The sequence below is a fragment of the Pongo pygmaeus genome, chromosome 9 (genome assembly GCF_028885625.2).
Source record: "Pongo pygmaeus isolate AG05252 chromosome 9, NHGRI_mPonPyg2-v2.0_pri, whole genome shotgun sequence".
Lineage (NCBI taxonomy): Eukaryota > Metazoa > Chordata > Mammalia > Primates > Hominidae > Pongo > Pongo pygmaeus.
Genome location: NC_072382.2, coordinates 13,744,429 through 13,756,013, shown reverse-complemented (window position 1 = coordinate 13,756,013; position 11,585 = coordinate 13,744,429). Strand labels below are relative to the sequence as shown.

The 11,585-nt window shown below is 46.9% G+C and overlaps 1 protein-coding gene across 7 annotated transcripts; it reads left to right on the top strand.

Moving 5' to 3' along the window:
- The first annotated feature begins 170 nt into the window (after nt 1-170).
- Nucleotides 171-7,105, top strand: TMEM138 (transmembrane protein 138). Of its 7 annotated transcripts, XM_063670870.1 has the most exons (6): nt 358-658; nt 2,190-2,253; nt 2,372-2,457; nt 3,985-4,156; nt 5,820-5,895; nt 6,493-7,105. In XM_063670870.1, exons 4-6 carry the CDS (start codon nt 4,031-4,033, stop codon nt 6,603-6,605), a joined length of 315 nt encoding a protein of 104 aa, XP_063526940.1. In that variant the 5' UTR covers nt 358-658; nt 2,190-2,253; nt 2,372-2,457; nt 3,985-4,030; the 3' UTR covers nt 6,606-7,105. The 7 variants fall into 7 exon arrangements, with proteins under 7 accessions (XP_054297404.2, XP_054297405.1, XP_063526939.1 ...); XM_054441429.2 differs by lacking the exon at nt 358-658 and adding an exon at nt 171-351 and having other exon boundaries at nt 2,190-2,457; XM_054441430.2 differs by having other exon boundaries at nt 341-658; nt 2,190-2,457.
- The last annotated feature ends 4,480 nt before the right edge of the window (nt 7,106-11,585 follow it).

The following is an 11,585-nucleotide window of genomic DNA, read 5'->3' as shown; positions in this document are numbered from 1 at the left end:
GGCGATGCATCAGCCCCGCCTCTCATCCCCCATCCAGAGGAGGCGGAAATGTTCAGGTGAACGCGAAGCCTCCCACTACCAGCCGGCCCTCAGCAAGGCCGTGCGCAGTGTGGGCGGTAGCCCTAAGTCAGCTAGCGGCGACGCTGGGAGGGCCCGGAGCGGGCCGGGCCCGGAATAGCGAAGGCTCCAACATGGCGGCCAGACTGGCCATAGAGCGAGAAGAGAAAGCCGGGGACTAGCAGGCCGCACGGCGCAGACGGGGCCCGCGTCCTCCATTTACTTCCGGAATTTAAAGCCGGCTTCCGGAAGCCGGGACGATGTCCCCATGACAACCGACGTTGGAGTTTGGAGGTGAGAGTGATTGACGAGGAGTGGGTTAAGTGACCAGAAGTCAGAATTTTTGGTGCTGTTGTTTTGGGCTTGGGTTTTATGCCTTGTTGTTGTTTGCCAAGGAAGCCTCGTTTTTAAGTGGATTGGGAAGCGTGAGGAATACTGCCCTAGGTACAAAGGGAAGGCGGCAGGTAGCGGTGGACGAATTAAAGAGCTTCATGAGCTTGTGAGTCTCCACTGCCCTAAACTGGAGGGGATCGTCGTACGTAGAGACAGCCATTGGCGTTTCTGCATAACGGATCCTCAAAACAGTCCTGGATGGTGGCCTGTGAGTAGTGGTTAAGAGCACGGGTTTGGCGTCACAGTTATGAAGCCTGGTTCTGCTGACTTGAGACCTGGAGGAATGCCTTGAACTCTGACTTCTGTGTCCTTTCCTGTAGAATGGGAATAATTCCCACCTTGCAGAGTTGTAGGGAGGATTAAGGAAATGATCTTGGTTGACAAGTTTATCGTGGTGTGGGTACCTAGGTAGTAGCTATCAGTGTTATTTAATGCGGCCGGGCGCAGTGGCTTAACGCCTGTAATCCCAGCACTTTGGGAGGCCGAGGCGGGAGGATCACGAGGTCAGGAGATCGAGACCATCCTGGCTAACATGGTGAAACCTCGTCTCTACTAAAAATACAAAAAATTAGCCAGGCGTGGTGGCACGCGCCTGTAGTCCCAGCTACTCTGGAGGCTGAGGCAGGAGAATCGCTTGAACCCGAGAGGCGGAGGTTGCAGTGAGCCGAGATCATGCCACTGCACTCCAGCCTGGCGACAGAGCGAGACACTCTCTCTCTCTCTCTCTCTAAAATTTAATGAATGAGGAAACGGCGAACATACGTCCAATAAGGTGGGACTTCACCAGCTAAGGTGGAGGAGGTGCCTTAACCTTCCGGAGCCTCTGTGTAAAATGGGAATAATATACATTGTAATGGCTGCTTCTCAAGATGGTTGTAGGATTAAGTAAGGTTAGAAATATGAAAAGAGCTTATAAATTGCAAAACATTTTACCGATGCTAATGTAATCGCTAACACTCCAGAGCATTTTGAAATTTTTTTATAGAGTTGGCACAGCAGCAGGGTCATAGGACACCCCCAGAGCAACTTGTGGGTCTTGGAATAGATGAAAAGAAACAACTGCCACTGTGTTGCTACCATAATCCTAAAGATAAAGCTTTCCAGGAGACCCCTATTTCCTCTCTGCTTTTTCTGCCTACGGCACTTCACACTTCTGTGCCAGCATTTTTCCTGCCTAGTTAAATACCAGTCTGTCAATTATGTAAGAGACAGCTTAGTCCAGTAGTTAAGAGCACAGACTGTGGACATGGGCAGCCTGCATCTGAATACCAGTTCTGCCACTTACTAACGATGTGACCTTGGACAAATTATTTTACCTCTCTTGGCCTCAAATTTCTCATCTGTAAAATGGGGAAGGTAATAATGTATTATATCATCTACCTTGTGAGGTTTAAATAATGTTAGTGCTTGTAGAACACTCCCTGGCACATTGTAAGCAATGTATAAGGATTTGCTGCCATTTTTGTTAGCACTGCTACTGCATGACCAGGCAGTCATTCTTCTCAGTAATACTACTAGATTCCTTTGGTTAGAGACAGCTCTGCGTTTAGAAGGTTCCAGGCATGGAGAAAAGCTGGTGAAGGTCCTAGAATAAATGACTTCTTGGGGATTTTTGTTGTTGGTTTTGTTCACTAAAGTATCCCATGCAACTGGAGTGGTACCTGGCACACAGTAGGTCCTCAGTAAATGTTTATGGTATTAATACATTTCTAACCTTGCTTATCTTTTTGCCCCAACAGGTGCTTGCCTTAGAGCAAGGGAAACAGCTCTGATTCAAAGGAACTAGAAGCCTCTCCCTCAGTGGTAGGGAGAGAGCCAGGAGCGGTTTTCTGGGGAACTGTGGGATGTGCCCTTGGGGGCCCCAGAAAACAGAAGGAAGATGCTCCAGACCAGTAACTACAGCCTGGTGCTCTCTCTGCAGTTCCTCCTGCTGTCCTATGACCTTTTTGTCAATTCCTTCTCAGAACTGCTCCGAAAGGCTCCTGTCATCCAGCTTGTGCTCTTCATGTGCGTGCAGTAAGGCACTCTGGAAAGCTGAACCCAAGCAATTCAAAGGCCCTGACAGTGGTGATTTAGTGTCTTAAAGTTATTAGTAGGCTGGATACAGTGGCTCACACCCATAATCCCAGGACCTTGGTAGGCCAAGGCAGGGGGATCTTTTGAGGCTGGGAGTTTGAGGACCAGCCTAGGCAACATAGCAAGACCCTGTCTCTACCTAATAAAAATTTTTAAAATTAGTTAGGCATGGTGCCACACACCTGTAATACCAGTGATTCAGGATGCTGAGGTGGAAGGATTGCTTAAGCCCAGGAGTTCAAGGCTACAGTGAGCCATGATCATGCCACTGCATTCCAACCAGGTGACAGAGAAAGACCCTATCTCAAAAAAAAAAAAAAGCCAGGTGCGGTGGCTCACGCTTGTAATCCCAACACTTTGGGAGGCCAAGGTGGGCAGATCACTTGAGGTCGGGAATTCAGGACCAGCCTGACCAACATGGAGAAACCCCATCTCTACTAAAAATACAAAAATTAGATGGGCGTGGTGGTGCATGCCTGTAATCCTAGCTTCTTGGGAGGCTGAGGCAGGAGAATCACTTGAACCCAGGAGGCAGAGGTTGCAGTGAGCCATGATCATGCCACTGCACTCCAGCCTGGCGACAGAACAAGACTCCATCTCAAAAAAAAAAAATGTTTAAGAGTGTCAAATAGCCTGGGCAACATAGTGAGACCTCGTTTCTACTAAAACATAATTTTTTGTTTGTTTGTTTGTTTGAGATGGAGTCTAGCTCTGTCGCCAGGCTGGAGTGCAGTGGCACAATCTCAGCTCACTGCAACCTCCGCCCCTTGGGTTCAAGCGATTCTCCTGCCTCAGCCTCCCTAGTAGCTGTGATTATAGGTGTGCGCTACCATACCCCGCTAATTTACCACACCCAGCTAATTTTTGTATTTTTAGTAGAGACAGGGTTTTGCCATGTTGGCCAGGCTGGTCTCGAACTCTTGACCTCAAGTGATCTGCCCACCTTGGCCTCCCAAAGTGCTGGGATTACAGGCGTGAGCTAATTTTTTTTTTTTTTTAATTAGCTGAGTATAGTGGCACACACCTGCAGTCACAGCTACTCAGGAGGGTGAGGCGGGAGGATCACTTGAGCCCAGGAAGTCGCTGCAGTGAGCTGTGATCATACCACTGCACTCCAGTCTGGGCAAGAGAATGAGACCCTGTCTCGAAAAATAAAGAGTATCAGAGAATCTTCTATAGGACTATGTATGGAAGAAATTTTAAAAATAAAAAAGAGTATGAGAGCAGGAAAGCCTTGACTATGGACTGCAAACCCAACTGATGGGGCCAGTGGGTAATTTTAGGTAATTTCAGCTTCATGTCATTCAGGTCCCAAAACCCATGTCATCTATGTGAGGGTTTAAGATGTCAGATGCCTATCTCACAACAAAGGACAGGCCTCGTGTCCCTCAGGACATAGTACCTGCTCTTGGGTCCTCACACAGGCCTCCATTGGTTGTGCTTTTTTTATGTCTACAGCATCCAGGATATTGCAGTCCTCTTCAACATCATCATCATTTTCCTCATGTTCTTCAACACCTTCGTCTTCCAGGCTGGCCTGGTCAACCTCCTATTCCATAAATTCAAAGGGACCATCATCCTGACAGCTGTGTACTTTGCCCTCAGCATCTCCCTTCATGTCTGGATCATGGTAAGAGTAGAAGTCTGAATTCTTTCTTTAATTTTTATTTTAAATAGAGGTGGGGTCTTACTGTGTTACCAAGGCTGGTCTCTAACTCCTGAGCTCAAGTGATTCTCCAGCTTCTGCCTCCCAAAGTGCTGGAATTACAGGCGTGAGTCACTGTGCCCAGCCTGAACTCTGAATTCCTGAATCCCTAAAAGGCTAGGAATAACTTTTCTTTTCTTTTCTTTTCTTTTTTTTGAGACAGAGTATCGCTCTGTCGCCAGGCTGGAGTGCAGTGGCACAATCTCAGCTCACTGCAACCTCCGCTTCCCGGGTTCAAGCGATTCTCCTCCCTCAGTCTCCTGAGTACCTGGGATTACAGGCACGCACCACCATGCCCAGCTAATTTTTGTATTTTTAGTAGAGACGGGGTTTCACCATGTTGGCCAGGATGGTCTCAATCTCTTGACCTTGTGATCCTCCCGCCTTGGCCTCCAAAAGTGCTAGGATTATAGGCATGAGCTACTGCACCCGGCCACTGGGATATCTTTTCTCTGGGAACTCAGCTTCATTCTTTGACATCTCACACAATCCTTCGTAGAGAACAGGTGAAATGAAAGTGGTTTCGGTTGGAGCTCTGGGCATGTGAGAGTTTCATAAGGTACTCTTGACCAACCTTATGTGTTGAAAAACAGCCTTGTCCAAGAGTCAGGGGACTCTTCCAGAACATTCAATTCACCTTTGTCCCAAACAGGCCTACCAGGGCTAAAACATGTAGTTGAACGTGTTTCATCATTAGCTATTTGGGCAGGTGAATGTTGATACAGGTTATTCTTAGGCATCAGTGCCCCGTGGCTAATGCTGTAGGCAGTGGATGTTTCTGGGAAGTAGCCAAGCAGGATTGCTGCTCGTCCTTGAGCACTCCATGCCCTCTGCCGAGCTCCCATCACTTTAACTAGGAGAACCGGCCTCCAAGATGCCTCCCTTTGATGCTAACATAGTCCTCAGATCAGATCCAGTGTCCATGGTTTCAGATTTCTTCTGCTTCACAAATTCTTCCAGCTCTTTGAGTATATATGTTTCTCATGTACTCAATTCAATTGAACTCTTTAAAACCTCAGGGTTCTCTAGTTGTCACTTCATTATTAAAGCCACTTTCACACCTGAACCCCCTGTTAGGTTGCACTTGTGATTCCACAGAGAGAAGTAGAGCTCCCAGGAAAGAAAGCAACACCGGCGTCTCTGGGTGCTTCCTGAAGAGGATTCTGTGCTCTGGTTCCTGGAGCCAAAATAGGTCCTGGCTTTGTACTATACAAGCCGTTAATCTCATTAAACCCTGAGTCCACCAAAGTCTTTATCTGACAGGAGCTGAGCCAGCAATTTTCAAGGCAAGACAGTGACCAGCTAAACTCCTGAGATAATGAGTATATCATTTCTCCTTGGCAAAGGTTATGGAATGAAAGAGAATAAATAACTTAGTTCATACTTCCTCCCTCAAAGTTGAAAGGATATTCCCTTTGCAGCAAAAAAGGGAGCTTGAGGCTCTTTCGAGAAACACTCCCTGGGGTTGCAGAAAGGAGGGAGAGGTCAGCATGATTTTAAACCAACTGGCATCTCTGCAGCTAACCAAGTTGGAGACATTAGAGCCTCTTGTGGCCATTAACTTTTGTGTGTCTCACATCTCCTTCAGAACTTACGCTGGAAAAACTCCAACAGCTTCATATGGACAGATGGACTTCAAACGCTGTTTGTATTCCAGAGACTAGGTAAGGACCAGAGCAAGGTCAGGCCTCTCTCGGGTGCCACATGTGTCTCTTTCAGTGAGGGCCTTGATGCTGGCTTCCCAGACCTGTCCCAGCTGGCTTGGGATGGTTGCAATAGCCACACCAGGAACAGGAGGGATTACTGCCCCTGCCGTTGCTGGAAGACTGTGGGAAATCAGCAGGGAGGGCTGCCCAGCCTCATTAGGTTCTGTTCTTTTTGTTTGTTTGTTTGTTTGTTTGTTTGTTTTTGAGACAGTCTTGCTCTGTCGCCCAGGCTGGAGTGCTGTGGCGCTATCTCGGCTCACCGCAAGCTCTGCCTCCCGGATTCACGCCATTCTCCTGCCTCAGCTTCCCGAGTAGCTGGGACTACAGGTGCCCACCACCATGCTCGGCTAATTTTTTTTGTATTTTTAGTAGAGACGGGGTTTCACCGTGTTAGCCAGGATGGTCTCGATCTCTGACCTCGCGATCCGCCCGCCTCAGCCTCCCAAAGTGCTGGGATTACAGGCGTGAGCCACCGCGCCTGGCCACGTTCTGTTCTTAACCTGAAATGATACTCAGGAGCACCCCTGAGGCTTCTCTTCTGCTTCCTCCCCGCAGCGGCAGTGTTGTACTACTACTTCTATAAACGGACAGCCGTAAGACTAGGCGACCCTCGCTTCTACCAGGACTCTTTGTGGCTGCGCAAGGAGTTCATGCAAGTTCGAAGGTGACCTCTTGTCACACTGATGGATACTTTTCCTTCCTGATAGAAGCCACATTTGCTGCTCTGCAGGGAGAGTTGGCCCTATGCATGGAGAAACAGCTGGACTTTCCAAGGAAGGTTCAGACTAGCTGTGTTCAGCATTCAAGAAGGGAGATCCTCCCTCTTGCACAATTAGAGTGTCCCCATCGGTCTCCAGTGCGGCATCCCTTCCTTGCCTTCTACCTCCGTTCCACCCCCTCCTTCCTTTCGTCTCTGTACCATTCATTCTCCCTGACCCGCCTTTCTTGCAGAGGGTTCTGTGGCTCTTACCCTTGTGAAGCTTTTCCTTTAGCCTGGGACAGAAGGACCTCCCAGCCCCCAAAGGATCTCCCAGTGACCAAAGGATGCGAAGAGTGATAGTTATGTGCTCCTGACTGATCACACTGCAGACATTTAGATTTTTATACCCGAGGCACTTTTTTAAAATGTTTTATAAATAGAGAATAAATTGAATTCTTGTTCCATAAATAGTGGAGGTGTGTCTGTCTAGCTAGATCTCTTCATGGTTAAGAGGCATGCCAAGGTCCAGCTTAGCATCTACTTGACCCAGAGGGAAGATTGAGCCACAGATGAAATACAGATCTTTGTTGAGTTCCATTATGAGTGCAAAGTATTTTAGCAGAAATTCAAGATGGAATCTGATGCTGCATCCCCCACTCCTGGAGTTCCAGATATGTGTGCTCTGTTCAGACTCTCTTTCCTTATCAGAAGCCTTAACTGCCCTCAGAAGAATAAAAATATTCCTTAGCCAGTTTTGGCAAAAGAAATTTTTAAAATTCATATGTCCATAGTATCAGTTTTCTATTGCCAGAATACTGTGTAACAGTCCACCACCAAAGTTCAGGGGCATACAGCAATAAACAGCTGCCTGGCTCTTTGTCTTGGGGTTCAGCTGATCAAGGCTGTGTGTGGGTGGCTTCAGCTGGGCTCTCTCATGTGTTGGTCAGCTGCAGGTCAGCTAGGCAGCTGTGATGGCCTTGGGATCCACTGGCAGTTAGCTAGCCTTCAGTGACCTCAGCTGGAGTGACTGTGGTTACTCAGCTGTGGTTTGCAGGATTTGCTTCCCACAGACTAGCCTGGATCTGCTCACACGCCAGTGGCAGAGCAGGAAAGTCCCAGTATGCAACCCCATTTCAAGCCTGTGCTTGTCTTGTGTCTCCTAGACTCCTATTGATCAAGGCAAGTCATGTGACTAAGCCCAGAAACAAAGTGGCAAACGGTTACCAACCACAAGTTCTTAGACTCTCATTGCTATAGAAATTGATATGAGGCTAAAAGAATTTGCCGACAAGCCTTCATTGGAGCTTATGCCTGGGCATAAGGGACACAAGTGAAAGAGAGTTCCCTGACTGACTCTGAAAAAAAGCCTGCAGGGATTTTTCTCCTAGGCAAAGCGCTGGAATTGACCTTGGGTAGGGCAGGCAGGCTGGGCTGGGCAAAGCACGTGAGGGTAGGGTGTGCAGGTCAGCATCTGGTTGTAAGGGTTATCTTGAATAATGGACCACCAGGTGGTCTGGCCAATGGCAGCAAATCTGTATTCTTTCCTGAGGAGGGACACTCCACACACAATGTTGGTTTGATATTTTGGACCTCCTAAGGCCAGTTCCTGGAATTCTTTAAGTAAAAGGCCTGGGTAAACATTGTGAGAGCACAGAAGATGAATACAAAATGGCAGTTTTCTTTGTTTGACTAAAGCGTTGATGATAGTGGATACATCAGCAAGGTAGAGGTGTGGGTTTTGTGGTCAGTGGGGATGCATGAAAGGATGCTGTAGTGGGAGTAAGCTGAAGCCACACCCTGTCTCTACTCTAGTCTCAAAAGCACTACAAAGTTTCAAGGCCAAAGGCATGGATACAGAGAGAGTAAAGAATGGGGGCCATTAATTCACCCAGTCTCTCACACCAGAGAGCTGCTCTGTGAAACTTGTTCTTCAGAGATGCTTTGGCAGGGTCAGCAAGCTTTTTTTGAGAAGGGCCAGATAGTAAATATTCAAGGTCTTGAGGGTACAACCACTTAACCATGACACTGAAGCAGGAAAGCTTCCATAGACTATAGGATACATAGGTAACGGGAAAGTGTGGGTGGTTTCAGCTGGGCTCGCTCACATGTCAGCTGCAGGTCAGCTAGGCAGCTGTGATGGCCTTGGGATCCACTGGCAGTTGGCTGGCCTGCAGTGACCTCAGCTGGGGGCCCCCAAACATCTCAGGACCCCCAAACTCATTATGCCAAAGGGAAAGTTAAGCCTGGAGACTGAGTCACGCAACACCGCCCCCCTCTCCCAAATAAATGAATTTATTTTATTTTATTTTGAGATGGAGTCTACCTCTGTCATCAGGCTGGTGTGCAGTGGTGCCATCTCGGCTCACTACAACCTCTGCCTCCTGGGTTCAAGTGATTCTCCTGCCTCAGCCTCCCCAGTAGCTGGGATTATAGGCACGTGCCGCCACGCCCAGCTAATTTTTGTATTTTTAGTAGAGATGGGATTTCACCATGTTGGCCAGGATGGTCTCAATCTCCTGACCTTGTGATCTGTTCCCCTCGGCCTCCCAAAGTGCTGAGATTACAGGAGTGAGCCACCACTCCCAGCCCCAAATGAATTTCTGTTACTTCACAGCCTTTTGTCAAAGCATTATGCGTTAGCCCGACCCCACACCCCCAGGGAAAGGAAAAAGGCCTCAGGCATCCTTAGATGACTGCCCGCAGAAATTGTTCTGTGCTGGCTTTGAACCCTTTCAAGATGTCCTATAAAACAAGGACATGCCAATTCTTACTTCAGGTCTGCCTGCAATCTAAGTCTAGCTCCTAAAGTAAGAGTTTGTTAGATTTCACACTGATGATGCTTGTATTGATGAAAAAAAAAGCTGAACTCTAAAATACTTGAAGAGATGTATTATTCTGAGCCAATGTGAGGACAATGACCCATGACAAAGCCCCAGGAGGTTCTGAGAACACGCACCCAAGATGGTTGGGTTACAGCTTGATTTTATATACTTTAGGGGGACAGAAGTTACAATCAGAGACATAAATCAATAGACGCAAGGTGTACATTGATTTTGCCCAGAAAGGCAGGACATCTCAAAAGGGGACGCCTTGCAAGTCAGGTGGATTTAAAGATTTCTGATTGGCAACTGGTTGAAAGGGTTAAATTTGGGCTGGGCACAGTGGCTCACACCTGTAATCCCAGCACTTTAGGAGGTCGAGGTGGGTGGATCACGAGGTCCAGAGTTCAGGACCAGCCTGGCCAACATGGTGAAACCCTGTCTCTACTAAGAATACAAAAATTAGGCAGGTGTGGTGGCACATGCCTGTAATCCCAGCTACTCGGGAGGCTGAGGCAGGAGAATTGCTTGAACCTGGGAGTCAGAGGTTGCAGTGAGCCAAGATTGCGCCACTGCCCTCCAGCCTGGACAACAGAGCAAGACTCTGTCTCGAAAAAAAAAAAAGGGTTAAATTCTGCCTAAAGAATTGAAGTCTTCAATTCTACCTAAAGTGTTGAAGTCCACAGAAATGTTTGCAGTTAAGATCATGAGAGGGTGTAGAAGGCAAGGTTCTTGGTTTTGTTTTGTTTTTGAGATGGAGTCTCACTCTGTCTCCCAGGCTGGAGTGCAATGGCATGATCTCAGCTCACTGCAACCTCTGCCTCTCGGGTTTAAATGATTCTCCTGCCTCAGCCTCCTGAGTTGCTGGGATTGTAGGCGTGCACCACTGTGCCCAGCCGGAAAACATTCTTTCTCAAAAAAAAAAAAAAGGGCTAGGCGCAGTGGCTCATGCCTGTAATCCCAGCACTTTGGGAGGCAGAGGCAGGTGGATCATGAAGTCAGGAGCTCGAGACCATCTTGGCTAACATGGTGAAACCCCGTCTGTACTAAAAAAATACAAAAAAATTAGGCAGGTGTGGTGGCGGGCGCCTGTAGTCCCAGCTACTCGGGAGGCTGGGGCAGAAGAATGGCGTGAACCTGGGAGGTGGAGCTTGCAGTGAGCCAAGGTCACGCCATTGCACTCCAGTGTGGCAACAGAGTGAGACTCTGTTTCAAAAAAAAAAGAAAGAAAGAGAGATTGTTCAGGACAAACCAGAAAGTCCAAGCATTTCATTAACAGTCTGTGTAAGTTACAATAAGAGGATTTACTTTTTTCTTTTAAAGCCAAAAACTTTTATATGATCAAGTTGTCACATTAAGTTTGGTTTGCCTAGGAAAAAAACAGAGTAAAAAAATTCTTAATTAAGGTTATTACATCTGTGTATCTGTCTATATGCGCTTTTAAAATACTTGCAACATTGAGTTACAGGGCTTTGATTCCTGGGTCTAAGAAGGACACCAAGTCCTGCTAAATGTTAAACACTGACAGCAATTAAAGCCCCATCTTCAGGCCCGGTAGAAGATGCTGATCAAAATAAACTTCATTTCTGAAGCACGGGGCTGGAAAATCAAAGCTATTCAACTCCTCAAGGCCCAGGGACTATCAAGGAAGAGGTGGACAGATGAGATTGTAAAGGCTGATTTTGAGAGATAAAATAAGTTCAGTTTCCCTATAAATTAATCATTAATGTCAAAGGCACACTGAAGCAAGACCAGCATATGGGCCCCTGTGTCAGATTAACAAGGTTTTCTTGAAGCAGTAACTGACTCCTTAATAAAGGTTATAAAAGTTATAAAGGCTTATGGAAGTTATATTTAATTGGCTTCATGCTGTTTTTTTTAGGGCTTATTGTTCGGAAAATTAAGTCTCCTCTCTCAGAGAATGAAGATTTTTACCTTTTTTTTTTTTTTGAAATCCTTGAGTTATCACTGGTTAAATGAATGACTTATTTAACAATGGTCTGTTATAACCTTTGATATTTGACAAACGTTCCAAAATCAAATTATAAATGATGTCTTTTTCAGACCTAATTAATCCTTTAAGACATTATTAATAGGTTTCCTAAAGTCCAAAAATGACATATTTGGCT